Source organism: Bos grunniens, chromosome 11 (genome assembly GCF_055505025.1).
Source record: "Bos grunniens cultivar Pamir isolate PY7600 chromosome 11, Bosgru_T2T1.0, whole genome shotgun sequence".
NCBI lineage: Eukaryota > Metazoa > Chordata > Mammalia > Artiodactyla > Bovidae > Bos > Bos grunniens.
The window spans coordinates 19,777,282-19,789,737 of NC_141175.1; the positions used below are offsets into that span (position 1 = coordinate 19,777,282).

Below are 12,456 nucleotides of genomic sequence, written 5' to 3' on the forward strand. Positions count from 1 at the left end.
ATAAGTAAAAAGAGTGAAACAGTGAGGCATGCTGCAACACAGACGAACCTTCAAAACACACAAAGTGAAAGAAGCCGGAAACAGAAGACCACAGACTGAGTCCACTTGAAAGATCGGGAATGGGCAGACCCCCTGAGACAGGGCTTGAGGGGAGGAGAGGAGTGGGGAATGACTCCCAGGGGGCACAGGGTTTTTTTGGGGGTAATGAAAATATTCTGTAATTAGACAGGGCTGATGATTTCTCAACTTTGTGAATAATAAATATACTAAAACCCACTGAATTGCATGTTTTAAAAGGTTGAATTTTACAGTTTGAGAATTATATCTCAAAAACTAAAAAAAAATCTAAAAATCTACATTACTTTATCAAATATAATTTTTTTTTGGTAAAGTGCCAAATTAGTTTGATTCTTGGATGTTCTTTTTGTTAAAAGAGAAGTGAGATAGTGTTAATGCAGAGTCTTAAATTAGGAGAATACTTCCATGTATTATTGATCTATAAAACAGATGATGTGCTAAGCAAAGGCGGCTGTCTGGAGAGAGAGGGAGAAACGTTCAGGTTCAGGGGCCTGCTTATGTGCTCATCTTCGCGGTGACTGTCAGCCCTCCACACCCCGGGCCTCGTCTCTTGGCCTCATTATCTTTCCCGTTCCTCAGTCTGCATCTCACCATTGACGTGAACAGGCTGTGGGCTCATTCGCTGCTGCTGTTGGGTGTGTGCTGTGTTTTAGGAGCCCCCTGAGATGCTGGAGACAGGGTGGTGTACATCTCTGGCACAGCGCCTGCTGGAGCGAGACGCAGGCAAACCCACGTATAATCGGACGCTTCGCTAAGTGTTTTCAAGTACCAGAGTCTGAGAGAGAATATAACAGAAGGACCTAATTTATAATTTAGATTGAGATGGAGGGCAGGGATTTCTTCTCTGTTTCGTCCTTGCTGTGGTTTTCAGCTGGCAGAGCACAGCGCCTGGCCCACAGGAGGTGTTCAGATTCTTGAGTTACCTGCAGGTCTCCCTCAGGGATGTGGATTCAGGGGTCTGAAGGACACGGAGGGGCCGGCAGGTGGGGAGCAGGGGAAGAACCTTCCAGGCAGGGGCAGGGTCTCGAGGCAGGAGGGAGGCCAGCCCACCTGAAGCCTCGTGAGTGAAGTGAAGCTGCGTGGGAAAGCTGGAGGCGGGCACAGCCTGGCGTCTTGTTCACAGCATTAGATTCTGCCCCACACGTATGGGGAGGCGCCCAAAGTTTCAAGCAGAGGATTCGTTCAGCAAGTGTTGGTTGAGCTCCTGCTGTGTGCCGGAGGACATAGAGTGATACAGAAGGTCCAGGTGATGCAGCAAGAAGGAAACCGAGCTCCTACCTGTGTGGACTTACGGTGGGACTGGGCACAGCAGCTAGCCAGCCAGCAGGGGTGTGACAGTCTCCGGGAGTGGCTGTGACCTTGAGGAGGCTGCTGCAGGACGAGAGTGGAGTGGAGTTGATTGGGAACGTCAGGGAGGTGTCTCCCGATCCAATTCTGCTTTCACGGGGTTGCTCTGGGTGCCGAGAAGGACCAGATGGAATGGGGTGGCTGTGTGACCACTCAGGTGCAGGGTCGTGTCTGAGGGGGCTGGAGCCCGGGCTCCCTGGGCCTGGGGATGTGTGAGTGGCGTGGAAGTCTCTCAACAGTGTTGTTCCTACATGCGTCCACATGCCTTTCCCTTAATGGGCCGTGCCCCGCACTGATACCCTTTGCCCTGCTGTCCCCTTTGCCTGGAACGCCGTTCTGTTCCTTCTGTGCCTTCCCCCAGCCTCTGGTCCTGTGAGACCCGGCTCAGGTGTAGCTGCCGCTGTGAGAACGTCCGCCCGCCCCACCTGCGCATGGCTCTTCCCTCTTGTCACCATGGTGCTGCCTGCACATGCCCGCGATGGCGCCTTTCATGTGTCGTGTCTCCCGCCCAGCATATCCTCTGCAGAGATGTCCTCCGTGACATGTACGTTTTCACCTTTGGCCATGTCGCGTTTCCTTGGCCCGGTTTGCGGTGATGAATTGCACTGAATTGGGTGGAGCCGGGCTTTGGAATTCTTAACACGCCTCTGGCCATGTTGTGTTTCCGAAGTCGAGGCCCAGCAGCAAAGGGAGATGTGTCGTGTGGTTCATCCTGGGTTAAAAGAAGAGCTCCCGGTGTGGAGTTCAGAAAATAGGAAGACCCTCAGTTTGTAGAATTTGTAGGATGAATTCTTTTACAGAAACTCAAAATGCTATGTGATGATCATGCAAGTTACTTGTTCAGTCTTCTCCTCGTAACCTTATGTGAGGCCATTTAGGAAGTGGGTCGCTTCCTTGCTGATATTTTATTTTTGAAGAAGTTATTCTGGGGTTTCCTTTTTTATTTTTTTCCTTTATTTTGCCCAAACTAATCAGTTGGTTAGCAACAGACCACTTGTGGAAAAGTGAACGAGTTGGCCTTTTATGGGCCTGAGCTCAGTAACTTTTAAAAGTGATGAGTCCTTCCATTACTTCCTTTTTGGATGGAGCTTGTGTGTGTGTGTGTGTACACGTGTATAATACTGCATGCTCTTCAGATAATTTGAGAAGCTTCGACTTTTCAAATGCATATTTGGAGGGCATAAAACGTGGAGCTTGAGTGCTTCAGCCATTGGATGAAGGAGCCTGTGGCCACACACGTGTTTATCCGCCGGGCAGTTCCCACGTGTCCCCATTTCACACTCTCCGTCTCCACGTCGTGAGCACGGCCCAGCCTGGCGAGCGCGGTGACCCCAGGGCAGAGGCAGCCTGCTCAGCAGGGGCAGCTGGTCTCTGCAGGTGCCCAGAGGCCTCGTGGTGAAGCCTAGATTCCCTGGACGCGTACTTGCGTGTTCTTCCTGAGAACTGCTTAGACAGACTTTACTCTTCTTCCTTTTTGCTTTCTCCAGAAGCCTTCTTGAAGAGTATCTTCTTCATCTTCAGTTGCTCAGATGTGTCCAACTCTTTGCGACCCCATGGACTGTAGCCCACCAGGCTCCTCTGTCCATGGGATTCTCTGGGCAGGAATACTGGAGTGGGTTGCCATTTCCTCCTCCAGGGAATCTTCCCAGGGATCAGACTCTGTTCTCCTGCATTTCCAGGCAGATGCTTTACCACTGAGCCACCTGGGAAGCTGATCGTCTTATAAACTTATGATCTATGCCTTTTATATCATGTAAGGAAAGAACTTGCATCTCCAGTTCCTAGAAGAGCCTGGACAGTGTCTTACTAGCCTTTGCTGCTGAAGACTGAGGCTCCTGTTCTCTAGTGGAATCTAAAACTAGGCAGTCTTTAAAACAAAAACGGTGACGTTCTAGACAGTGGTGATGAGCGCTGCAGTGACTCGTTCTTTGTACCTGCTGGGAACCTCTGTGACCAGTGGCGGCTGATGTCCTTGGTGTTGCAGATGGAATAAGACCTTCTCTGGTGCCCGGGAGAAGTTCCCTCCAGGAGAGAGAGGGCCAGAGGCCATCAGCCGTGAGGGGGTGCTGGTGGGAAGGCTTAGGAGGGGGAGCCCGCCCTGCTTGTTGGGCACATGAAGGTTAAATTTCAATGGGGGTATTATAAAGCCTGGCGAATTTGATCAGGTAGGCTAGAAAACATTAGATAAAGAGCAAAATGTGGTATTTGGTAGTATGGGCTGCCGTCTCTGGTCGCACAGAGTCGGACACAACTGAAGTGACTTAGCAGCAGTATGGATGATACTGTGGAAGCCTGGGAAAGCGCTGACAGGCTCAACCAAAGAAAACTGCCTGGGAGTTTGTACTTAGGCTTGAAGTGACAGCAGTTGGTAAAGAGGCCCCTTGTTTTGAAGCATTCCCCTTAAGGGCAGAGAAGATAGACACGACACACATGCCTCAATAAGGATTGGTGCACAAAAGATAGGAGTTTTGAAAATCAGGGGGAAGAGCTTTCTAGGTAGATGGTCAAGATTGGCAAGGCTTTCCACAGCGACGAAATCTAAGTCTGGATCATTCTTGCAAGCACAGGGCCCAGTGTTGCAATGCGGACGGTGTCTGTGATGAGAAACACTTCTCTGGGCTCCTGACTCCGCTGTGGGGTGCACCGGAGACCGTTGCCAGGCTCGGAGGTTCCGGGGCCAAGCACCTGCTGCCCCGCGCCGGGAGCAGGACCCTTTCTGGGCCAATCCCCTGTGATGTTTTTCCCCCTCCCTAAACTAGTGTGTGTTCAACTTCCCTTCCCTCTCTGCCTCCTTCTCTCCCTCCCCACCCCCTGCCCCCCAACCATCACCTCTTGCCTTCACCTATTTTACAAGAATTTGAATTGATTAGTGGAATAGTTATACAAGAAAAAAATAAAACTCAGACAAAACGTCAGAACCAAATGAGTTCATGACAGGAGGGAGATGTTTGCCCTCTCGTTCCTGTGTTTGTGCTTCCCAGTTTCCTTTTCAGTTTAAAATTGCTGCTCTGGGTCGGGCATTGTGCTCAGAGTGGAAACACAGGGACGTGCAAGACATGGCATTTCTGCCCTGGCAGTGGAAACAGACACGTGGAAAAGTCATTATAACCCGGACACAATTGCTCTACCAGAAGCATGTTCTATATTTAGGGGAAAAAAAACACAAGTTAGGCAAAATGCAGGAATGAGAATGTAAAGTGAAATTACGCAAATATCTAAAGATTAAAGTAAGAAATGCTGATAGCCCAGCCTCTTTCCTAATAACCAGCTCGTCATGGTTTGTGGCCCGCATGCCATGTGTGTGTTTCCCCCTTCCTTCCTTCCTCCTCCCTCCTTGGAGTTATTGTACTAAGTGCCATGCAGTGTTGTTTCTACAACCCCTCCTATTAATTGCAAACTTGATACAGGAAATTCCCACAGGACTGTTGCTGAGTTTAAAAGAAAGAAACGTGCGAACCCCAGGTCACTTTTTGAAGATAGTCTCCTTGGTACCCAGTAAACCGGCAGAAGTTAGAGACACCTTCCTTCCTTCATTAATTTCTTCCTTCAGCAAATATCGTGCGCTTGAGATGTGCCAGGCTTTGCGGATACTGTGTCCTCACTCTCCCAGAACTTCGGATCTGATGGGGGAACTATATTTTAAACTGTTACCCCAATGAACACATAACGGCAGTTGTGGCAAGTGTTTCGAAGCCAGAGACAGGATCTCTGAGAATCTGGTGAGGAGGCCTCTTTGAAGGGAGGGGAGTGTGGCACACCTTGCTGATGAGACTGTATTTAGCTGAAAACTTGGAGAGTGAGTGGGAACCAGCAGGTAAACCAGAAGGCAGACTTCAGGGCCTCCTCAGAGGGAAGAACAGTCTGTGCAGAGGGCCTGAGGCAGGGATGGCTGGGTGGCCACGGAGGCGTAGGGAGAAGTGAATAAGGGGCAAGGAGAGTGGACTGGAGCTTGGAGGTGGGCGCTTTAGGCCTTCTTACAGGTTTTGAACCCTCGCCTAAGCTCCCGGAAGCCTCTGCTGCCCCTCAAATGGGCTCAGAGGCCGAGCTGCAGAAAAAACTCGTCCAGCCTCCATTCTCATTCCTGAATCGCTTGTTATAAGTGACTTTATGAGCCCTGGGTTCTGAGTGTTAAAAATGTTCCTTTTGATATTCGATCTCAAGTTCTCTGACCACGTCTCCCTGCTCTGCACACACGGCCATCCGTGTGCATTTAAGCCAGCTTGCTTTTTATCTTTGTCCTTTGTCTTTTCCACTTAGCTGTGGCCTGTTAAGGAGCCTAATTTAGTGTCTTACTCTTATATTCACCCTGTGCTTCTCTGGCCTCAGACTCTTCTACTTCTGAACCCAAGCCTCTGCTGCGATTTGTCGGGAGAGTCCTGTTTTCCCACTATAAACTGAGAATTTAGGGTTCATTTTATATGAAACGGTAGCATTTCAACCTTTTCTGCTCTGTTCGTCGCTAGATAAGTAGCTTTTAGCGCCTAGGCACATGGACTCTTGTTATTCAGATGGTTGTTTCTCTCGCTTGGGCTCTGTGGTTCCCCTACCCTGGTGTCCACAGACTCTGCCTGTGTGGCATCAGCAAGTGACTGGTGACCATCTGAATCTTCCAGGAAAAATCACAGACACTAGGCTTATTGCCAGAGAAGGCAATGGCACCCTACTCCAGTACTCCTGCCTGGAAAATCCCATGGGTGGAGGAGCCTGGTAGGCTGCAGTCCATGGGGTCGCTAAGAGTCGGACACGACTGAGCAACTGGACTTTCACTTTTCGCTTTCATGCATTGCAGAAGGACATGGCAACCCACTCCAGTGTTCTTGCCCGGAGAATCCCAGGGATGGGGGAGCCTGGTGGGCTGCCGTCTATGGGGTTGCACAGAGTTGGATACACTAAAATGACTTAGCAGCAGCAGCAGGCTTATTGTGGTTCCTTCTCAATTCATCGCTCATAGTTTTGAACATCACTTTGTTCGTGGTTTGCCTGATATTTTAAGGTTTGGTTCCTAGGTTCCTAGTCTTTCCCCCCCAGGAATTACATCATGATCTCAGCCATTTCCTTTAAAGAAGTCTTTTTTCTCCATCTAACAAAATTCTTTTCTCTTTTATGAAACCCAGCCTATGCTCTTTTTTCCTCCTAGTTTTTTCCAGGATGGACTGAAAGCAGTCGAAAGCCTCAAACCTTCCATTGAAACACTTTCCACAGACCTTCACACAGTAAGTAACTTCCCTCCCACGTGCGTGTCGTAAGTATGCACTATGCACTTGGATTTAAACATTGATCCCGTGCAATCTCGTGTTTATATGCCACGCTGCCCAGAACGTGACTGCCCTGGAGCACCCCCACGCAGCTTGGGGAACGGGGTTCCCACTCTATCCTCCGTCTTGGAGTCGGGGGGAAGGTTGCAGTTGTTGAGAAATGACCATGAGCTCCACCGTCTCGTTGCACCTCAGCCGTACTTTCTCTGCTTTGTTATATTTTTTTAAAGATCAAACAGGCCCAGGACGAAGAGAGAAGGCAGTTGATACAGCTCCGAGATATTCTGAAATCGGCATTACAGGTTGAACAGAAAGAGGTGAGGGGATTTAAGTTTGAAAAACCTTTCATCCCTTAGTCTTGGGGGCTCTAGGACTGAAGAGGTGAGATCCAGGTCTCTGGGTGCTCCTTCACTCCGGGGTTGTATTGGACAGCATGAAAATATGTAGTTTGTTCTTTGAGTTGGTTTTATAAAACCATCTTTTAAAATACACTTGTTTCGTGGAGGAACCATTACCATAAGCCTTGCCTTAACGGCAGCATTTCAACAATTGCTGCTCCGTCCGTCTTACCGTCTCTTCACGTAGACACTCGTCGTTCGTATCAGTTACTGTTGATTCGCTCCCCGGGGCTCTGTGGTTCCTCTGCCCTGATGTCCATGGGTCCTGCCTGTGTGGCGTCAACAGGTGACTGGTGACCATCTGGATCTTCCAGCCCAGAGATGATGTTCCATAAAATGGGAGGAGCTCGATTTTCTGCTTTCTGAAGGGTAGAAACCTTGGTTTCTTACATCATCTCTTTCATATAATTATTCCTTCTTTGTGTACTAACACATTTGCAGTGATCATTTGTATGTGGGGAGCTTAGTAGAAAAACCATTAAAAGGTACATTTTAAAGTGATTTCATATGTTTGCTACAGTGCACATATTATAATGTGAAATTTAATGCAAACACACATCCTTGTCGATGAAATTAAGTGAGTTTCAATTGTCAATGAAATCAATCATCTATTAAATGACAGCAGAGTGTAAAGTTCACTGCTAGCATTTTGGCATGCTCTATTTTGTTTGAAGTTCTTGTACTATAACTGAATATTGTTGTTTTTCTCCCGAATGCATTTACCTTTTGTGACCGAAGTCTAGGAGAGTAAGTAGTTCAGTATTTTTAATAAATCGTAGAACTTTGCATGCTTTCTTCATGAACTTCAAAAAATAGATATTTCTTCCGAGAAATGTCTAGTAGCAATTTTTATTTTTGTGCTTCCTCTTCCACAAGAGCTGTGGGTTTTATTTAAGACCAAAGAATTTGAATGCATAACTGTTAGTGAAATGGAAGTTTTCCAAATTTCCAGTTTAGCCTTTGGGGGTCACTTCTTTGTGAAGGTGAAACCACTGGCCCCCTCCCCTTCCATTGCATCACGGCCTTCTGCCTGTCTTCTGAAGCACCTCAATGTCTGCCTTGGGAGCGGGGGCTGCCTCTGTTCCCCCCAGCCCCAGTGATCTGTATTGCACATTCTGTTTGAGTGACTTTTAAAAAAAATGACAGCATATATATTTGGGGGCTTGTTGGCCGTGTCCTCAAGTGTACAGATGCTTTTTTCTCCAGCTGGACCTCGAGCGGGCGGAGGAGGCCTTCCAGCCTTCTGTGCCCGGCCGGCCATCACGTCATCGCACCATATTGCTCCTTCTGTAGGCTCTTGGTAAACACGGGTCAGCTGAATGAAAGGTTGGCAGATTGAGGTAGGATGTAGTGCTGGAAATTTCTCATAGCCTGGTGACTTCCTCCAGGGCTAGAGAAATCTGGGTCCTGATATTCCCAAACATGGAATATAAAGAGCAAAAGGCGGGGGGTGGGGGGGGGGTGCGGGGGAAGAGCTTGGAGTATGGAGACTACAGTGGCCTGATTGTAACCAGAGGAGATGGCATTGATGTAGGAGCCACCAGCCCCAGAGAACTCAAAGGGGATCCCTGAAGAAGGGTCAGACCTGTGAAGCAAAACCCAGGTTTAAAATCCCGGAGAGTAGGTGCTGGGGTTCAATAGCCTTCTGGGCACAGAGAGGGAGGCCAGTGTTTGCTTTGGCTGGCTAGGAAGAGGAGGTTATTTATAGCTCTGCAGAAAAGTGTAACAAACTTACCAGCACAGACCAGAAGTCTTTAATGGCTTGTTGTTTTTGTTTTTTTGTTGACCAGCCTGTCTGCCCCAGATGCACACAGGGGTCAGGTGAACCTTCTTGACCGGCTCCTCTGGCTTTACACCCAAAGATGGAACCCACCCATCCACTGGCTGTGAATGTGTTGTCTTTTCTGTGTCTCACACTCTGTGTTGCTTTTTGATGATGATATTTCATCAGCTGGACGTTACGTGAATACACTGCAAGTAGTTAAAAAAAAAAGTGTGTAAGTTAAATTTGATCTATTTTAAAATGATTTTTTAACTGAGGTCCCTGCAGTTACAAGAATTGAACATTTGGGCGTTGCTGTTGTTTAGTTCTCATTGCTTTTTGGATTCTCTTCTGTGACGCAGAAAAATGAAGGTGTTGATGGATTTTATTCAGTGTTTTAAAAATTCTAAATCTCCATGATTATAGTTCATAAAAATTAGGTAACATGCCCCAAAGAAACTGCATTGTTGGTTGGTAGGACTTACCCTCTATGTCCTGCCTGCTTCGCTTCTCAGGACTTTCCAGGCACTTATCAAGTGTGACTAGTAATCAGGCCTTACAACAGCATGGCAGGCAGGTAGTGTTAACCCATATTCACAACTTGAGTCTGAGAAATGCAGTTGCTGGAGTGAACTCAGGTTTGAGCCCTGGTCTCTTCCACTGCAGGGCTCTTCTCTTTCCAGCTATATTATGTGACTTTAATAATATCTCTGTCAGATAGTATCTTTTAAGAAGCTACTCAGAGGAAAGTCTCTGGCGGTCCAGTGGTTAGGACTTGGTGCTTTCACTGCCAGGGATCGGGTTCAATCCCTTGTTGCTGCTGCTGCTGCTACTAAGTCGCTTCAGTCGTGTCCGACTCTGTGCGACCCCAGAGATGGCAGCCCACCAGGCTCCCCCGTCCCTGGGATTCTCCAGGCAAGAACACTGGAGTAAGTTGCCAGTTCCTTCTCCAGTGCATGAAAGTGAAAAGTGAAAGGGAAGTCGCTCAGTCGTGTCCGACGCTCAGCTACCCCATGGACTGCAGCCTTCCAGGCTCCTCCATCCATGGGATTTTCCAGGCAAGAGTACTGGAGTGGGGTGCCATTGCCTTCTCTGCAGTCCCTCGTTGGGGAACTAAAATCCCACAAGCTGCGTGGCAATGGCCAAAAACAAGCGCTGCTAACAGGGAACCAGTGGTAGGAGATGTTCGCAGACCACAGCTTAGCGCTCACTTAGCAGAGCCCCGCCCTGGTGTGTCTATGCACTTGTGCCCAGGGACATGCCCGGGGAAGACGGGGGCAGTTGGAATCACACCCATCCCTTGGCAGAGAGACTTGAAGCCTCCAATCCGCTCATCATGACAGGCGTCTGAACATAGACTTTCTGAGAGGCAGATGGATACAACGTAAAAGTGTTTGTGATGTTCTAGATTCCTAGGAAGCTCAGGGATATTTCTTGGGTGTGTGTGTGTATCTCTCCCCCTGATACTTCTCGGGTGTGTGTGTGTGTGTGTAAAATAATATGCAGCATCCTCCTTCTCCCAAGGCCTTCCCAGGTGGGGCAGTGGTAAAGAATCGGCCTGCCAGTGCAGGAGACTCATGAGGTGTGGGATTGATTCCTGGGTCAGGAAGATCCCCTGAAGTAGGAAGTGGCAACCCACTCCAGTGTTCTTGCTTGCAAAGTCCCATGGACAGAGGAGCCTGGCGGGCCACAGTCCATGGGTTGCAAAGAGTCAGACACGACTGAGTAACTATGCACAGGTCATGTCCCCACCCCATTCCTGAAGATTTCAGATACGGAGTCTACTGTTCATCTGGGTGGTTTCTATCTCTGCAGGCTCCAGTGGCTAACCCTTCATAAGGCCACACAAAACTGAAGATCTTGGTTGGTGCCTGGGATCTGGGAATTTGTCTGGGTGTCACAGGACAGAGGCTATATGGGTATTGATAGAATTTTGTGAGCTCTTTCTGAAGTTCTATAAAATGCCTACATAACCTGTGTGCTTCAGACATACAAACCGTCCCCACAGGGAGGCTCACTCAATTGGGTCTTAGGTCGTCCTTGGCCCTTCTGGGGAAGCATGGGTATGTTGGAGAGTCTTCCAGAGTCTGGGCAGTGTGGACGCCCCGGCCAGTTGTCCGTGTTGTTAGGTGATGGATCTCCTTAGAATGAAAGGCTCTTGTTCCTTGATGTACATTCCATTCAGCTGAAATCTTGGTTATATGAAAGGGCCAGCTTTACTTCCTTCCCTTGATCACATGTTGTTTTTTTTGTTGGGTCACAATAGAAGTCTCCTGGAAGGTGTTGAAATAGTTCTAAAGCAGGTTCAGTTTTATGTTAGAGAGATTACATTCCTCTTACAAATTTTAAATTTTATAGTTTCAGATTTGCTTGCACTTTTAAATTAATTCAAGAAACACCTTGTCTGAAGAATAAAACAGTAATTTCTTCCCCAGCCTCTGGCATCGCGTCTGATTCTGTTGAAAAGAAGAACGTCCTTAACATCCTGTTCATAAGACCTGTGAAGAGTTCTGATTAATATGCATGGCATGAACACTTTTAGCAGTGTGTCACAGGTTGCACCACTTACTTTGTTCAGGGTTTTTATTTTTTTTCCCTCCCCAGATCAATAGACATATTTCTTGGTTGTACAGTGTAGCCTTTTGACAGGTCTATTTTTAGTCTTTCTCAGAGATTCAGATAAGTGAACATGGTTTCTCCATTTCCCCTCTACTGCATTCAGTTCCAGTGATTTTAAAGCTGGTTTGCTCTAAATGTCTGCAGAAGGCAGTGGCACCCCACTCCAGTATTCTTGCCTGGAAAATCCCATGGACGGAGGAGCCTGGAAGGCTGCAGTCCATGGGGTCGCTGAGGGTCAGACACGACTGAGCGACTTCCCTTTCACTTTTCACTTTCATGCATTGGAGAAGGAAATGGCAAGCCACTCCAGTGTTCTTGCCTGGAGAATCCCAGGGACGGGGGAGCCTGGTGGGCTGCCATCTCTGGGGTCGCACAGAGTCAGACACGACTGAAGTGACTTAGCAGCTCTAAATGTCTAGTGCCAGTGTATGCTGCCCTTCTGAGCGAATGTGGGAACTGGGACCATTCTCATCTCATGAACGAGCTGTTTGACTTAGTTGTTTAGGGGCATGAATCCCCCTGGAAAAGGAGGATGTTTCTCCTGTCTGGGGCCTGCTTGTTCAGGCTCTGTTGTCAGTTCAGTTGTGGAATGGTTGTGCATATTATTGATTTCTCAGATGAAGATTTAAAAAAAAAATTTTTTTTGTTTTGTTTTTTTTTTGCTGAATTATCTCACCTATATTTCAGAGTTTAAAAAGTCAGTGCCAGACAGCCCATGTTCATGGATTGGAAAACTTATTATCCTTGGGATGGCAGTATGCCCCCAAATTGATCTACAGATTGAGTGCCATCCCTATCAAAATAAAATCCCAGCTGCCTATTTGCAGAAATCTGCAGGCTGATTCTAAATTCATATGGAAATGCAAAAGGACCCAGAATGGCCAAAGCAGTCCTGAAAAAGAAGAACAAAGTTGGAGGACTCAGCCTTTCTGGTTTCAGAACTTACCACAAAGCTGTAGTAGTCAGGACAGTGTGGCATTGACAGAAAGATGGGCAC

At 47.9% G+C, this 12,456-nt stretch overlaps 1 protein-coding gene across 5 annotated transcripts in view; it reads left to right on the top strand.

The window, feature by feature from the left end:
- The window catches only part of ASAP2 (ArfGAP with SH3 domain, ankyrin repeat and PH domain 2), a 162,115-nt gene that overhangs the window by 97,711 nt on the left and 51,948 nt on the right, over positions 1-12,456 (top strand). For all 5 annotated transcript variants that reach the window (XM_086325531.1, XM_086325535.1, XM_086325532.1 and 2 more), the window contains 2 exons: positions 6,563-6,638; positions 6,911-6,997. In XM_086325531.1, coding sequence (XP_086181657.1) covers positions 6,563-6,638; positions 6,911-6,997 — 163 coding nt within the window. The remainder of the gene's footprint in view (positions 1-6,562; positions 6,639-6,910; positions 6,998-12,456) is intronic.